Source organism: Nanorana parkeri, unplaced genomic scaffold (genome assembly GCF_000935625.1).
Source record: "Nanorana parkeri isolate BGI_ZX_2015 unplaced genomic scaffold, ASM93562v1 scaffold193, whole genome shotgun sequence".
In the NCBI taxonomy this organism is placed as follows: Eukaryota; Metazoa; Chordata; class Amphibia; order Anura; family Dicroglossidae; genus Nanorana; species Nanorana parkeri.
Window position 1 is genome coordinate 1,253,159 of NW_017306461.1, and position 3,621 is coordinate 1,256,779.

The window sequence follows — 3,621 nt, forward strand, 5'->3', positions numbered from 1 at the left end:
TCTCTCTCTGCTAGTGTTGGTTTCCTCTCACACACCAAAGACATGCTGGTAGGTTAATTGGCTCCTGTTTAATTCTGCCCTGGCCTGTTTGTGAGATAGGGACCTTAGATTGGGAACAGGGACTCATGTGAGTGAATGTATTGCAAAGTTGGTAATAGGTACGCAATATACCTCGCAGAGACTCGTGGCAACACTGGTAGGATAGCATGTGCAGAGTAGAGTATCATCCCTGTCAGGTTTGCTTTTATTTGATGTTTGTCACCGCTGGGGACCATTTTCACCAGGACTAAAAGTGAGAGAGAATTCAAAGTTGAAACAGGAACCGAGGGGGAAGTCTTCCAATGGTGCAGTAACAACTGTCAGCAAGAGAATCTTCCCCACATTTCCTATCACTTCCTGATATGTCTTTGGGACAGGACGTAAAGGGAAATCTCCCCCAATAGTAAAAAAAGAAACTCTTTACTCTATCTAAAACAAAAATTTTGGCTTTATATACACATTAAAGGATTCCCCCAAATGAACGTTCACCTTTGCCACATCTTTCCAATAAAGTGACCATGCAGACAAGTAGACATGTGCGATTCGTTTCGTTACGAATCGAAATTCGTACGAATTTTCCTGAAATTCCGAATTTCGGAGCATCCGAAATCCGAATGGCAGTTTCCGAATTATATCCGAAATACGAAATTCCGTTAACGAATTTCGGATCCAAAATTTCTTTGAAACAGGAACTAATATTACTCCTGTAAACGAGGTTGAACAACATGACAGGATTTTTTTTTTTAATCCCGAAATACGGATCCGCTGCTGCTGAGGGTTGCATTACAATACACAGTTACACACACAGGCAGGAAATACGAAATTCCGTTGACGTATTTTCGTTCCGTTACGAACATTCGTTTAATATTGAAGTTAAAAAGCAAAGTACATTTATATTGGAGTTGATGTAGTTTTTTTTAAAATACGAAATACGAAATTCGGATACGGAATCCGTTAACGGAATTCGTATTTCGGATTAAAAAAAACAACTACCACTCCAATATTAACAAAGGTATTTTGCTTCTTAGCTTCATCATAACGAATGTTCGTAAAGTTACGAAAATATAACCGCCACTAACGAAAATTCGTATTTCGTACGAATCCGAATCGAGTTCAGTTACGAATTACGAAATACGAAATAACGGATATTCCGAAACGAAACAGAACAAATTTTTTGACGGCGCACAAGTCTACAGACAAGAGGACCTAATAGTTTAGAACAGTCTGATAGAAATAATCTTTTGGGAGTCCTACGCAAGCAGGGTGGCAATGTAAATGATGGGTACTTCAGCCAGGCTGCAGAGAGACAGAAAATGGCTTACAGGTATGGCATCTACAGTCACCAACACCTACTGGGTCCCCTTGTCTCCATGGTCACTTTACTGGAAAAGGTGACCCTACCCTTTAATAATATACTCAGTGGTCATTCAGCAGATCACCAAGCAAGTGATGCAGCATGATGTGACCACCTCAAATCTTTGCAAATCCATATATAAAAAGGAGACATAACTAGTATGGGAATAGAATATATAGCACATCTGAAATAAACTTTCATAAAAGAACAAAAAAAGGGAATTCCCGGCTTTCAGGAGCTTGTTCAACTGTGCAAAACTGAAGGGAAGGCCAGAGTTCTACTGTATAAGCAAGCTTCATGCATTCTACATCCTTTGCCCAATGAGAACACCCTAACCAACCACTGAGGAACGTTCACTGAAGAGTAACAAGGATGTACGCCAGGGGCGTAACTAGAAATCACGGGGCCCCATGATTTCTAGTTATACCCATTGCAGAGCCCACTCAAGATCCTACCCAAGGGTGAACCTGCAGAGCCCACCATAGACTCTCCTATGGTGGGCTCTGCAGGGTCACCCTCAGGTGAGCTGGTCGCAATTTTTTACCTGTCTGCCTCCTCTTCGTCCACGGTCGCTGATGGACCCCGCCTCCTTCTTCATCACCGGGCCCCGCCTCCTCCCCGGCTGCCGACCACTGGCCCCGCCTCCTCCTCCACTGCCTGGTCCAGCCTGCTCCACTGCCGCCGCTAGCTCTCATTGATTCTGGAGAGGAACGTTTTGCTGCACAGATTACTGTCAGTGAGCTGAACACCGTCGTGTTCGTCTGCAGCTGCCAGTGAAAGCCGCCAGCAGAGGATCTCATAGCAACCCAGGCAGCCCGCACGGCATCTGGCCGGGCCCCACTGTGCCCCCGGGCCCCACTGTGCCCCCGGGCCCCATAGCGGCCGCCTGGGTCGCTACGGTGATTGCTACGCCACTGATGTACGCATCTCCGAGGGCAAGGCTTCGCTCAAAAGGGTAATAAAGGGAAAACATGATCAAAGGCTTGCACAGAAGAGGCTACCAAAAGGTCATACCTGGAACTTTTTTAAGTTTCAAAAAAGTTTTAAAACTATTCCTTCCTATTGGCCAGTTATCGCTTACCCACAATGCAGCTTGCCCTCTCTAGCTCTGGTTTTGACCTACCATATGTAACTTTCTATTCAGATTATATAAAGTCAGCCATATTCGAAGTAACAATTTGTTGCAAAAGCCTTTTTATGCTTTCTTTTATTAGTACACATTGAAAAAAAAGTCAACTACAAAAAGGTAGGCGTATACAACAAAAGGGAAGACTTTGAGAAAAAAACATTTAAAAAAAAAGAAAAACATGCAATTTTTGTAATGCTATATACTGCCATTTTGGTGTAGCTGCATTTAGAGTAAAATAATTTAAATATACAATAGTCTTTATATCCAGAGCTGAAAGCCATGGAACAGTCAGGCCGGAGATGATGAGAGGGCGATCTGCACAAGCAGTAACAAGATCCTATTGGTCGCTCTCTGTCAGATACTGGTGACAACGTCAGCAATGTTAATTTATGAAACCTCAACAGTTTTTACTGTTCGTGGAGCACCTTTTGTGTGTTCGCAGTCCAACGTGCTATACAGGTCTTACAGTTCAAGAGAAGTTAAATATTTTGGTCCATTGGGTCTCCTTTAAAAAGAAAAAGGGGTATTTGAAATGTATAGATCACTCAGATGGGTTTAGGGGAGAGGTTTCACTTTTGTAACTTGAACATTTTTTTTTTCTTTTTTGATCCAATTCCACAAATGGCAGGTAAAAGTAAAAAAAAAAAAAATCGATAGATGGGAGATCTGGGGTGATATTCCGTATTCACAGGCTTTCCACGGCGGCCACAGAGGCAGGAGTGGAAGAGCGAGAGGTGCCGCTGGATGACCGTTCGACAGCTGGGCTAAGCAGTATGGGGTCAGAGGGTTTCGGCAGTAGGGAGCGCATGGGGGTCAGGGCCTTGGCTGGACCGTGTAGAGTCTGCCCACAGATCCGATGATGCTTCTCCCAGTCTTTGTGTTGGCAAAACGATCCACAGTATCGGGCGATATTGCATCCGCTGCAGGTCTCGCTTGCTTTACGGCCACAGTTCCAACAAGTCTGCAGAGATAGAGTTATTTCATGTAATGTAAGAGATTCATGCTACAGGCACATACGTCTTAGCTCCACAGTTCTTGGCACAACAGTCTATGCATGTACATCCTTTAAAGTACAGCTACACTTTTCTTTTTAACCTCA

The 3,621-nt window shown here is 43.7% G+C and overlaps 1 protein-coding gene across 5 annotated transcripts in view; it reads right to left on the reverse strand.

Moving 5' to 3' along the window:
• Window positions 1-3,193: 3,193 nt before the first annotated feature.
• Window positions 3,194-3,621, reverse strand: part of CBFA2T2 (CBFA2/RUNX1 translocation partner 2) — a 43,941-nt gene continuing 43,513 nt past the window's right edge. For all 5 annotated transcript variants that reach the window (XM_018555345.1, XM_018555347.1, XM_018555343.1 and 2 more), the window contains one exon: window positions 3,194-3,483. In XM_018555345.1, coding sequence (XP_018410847.1) covers window positions 3,208-3,483 — 276 coding nt within the window. In that variant the 3' untranslated portion in view covers window positions 3,194-3,207. The remainder of the gene's footprint in view (window positions 3,484-3,621) is intronic.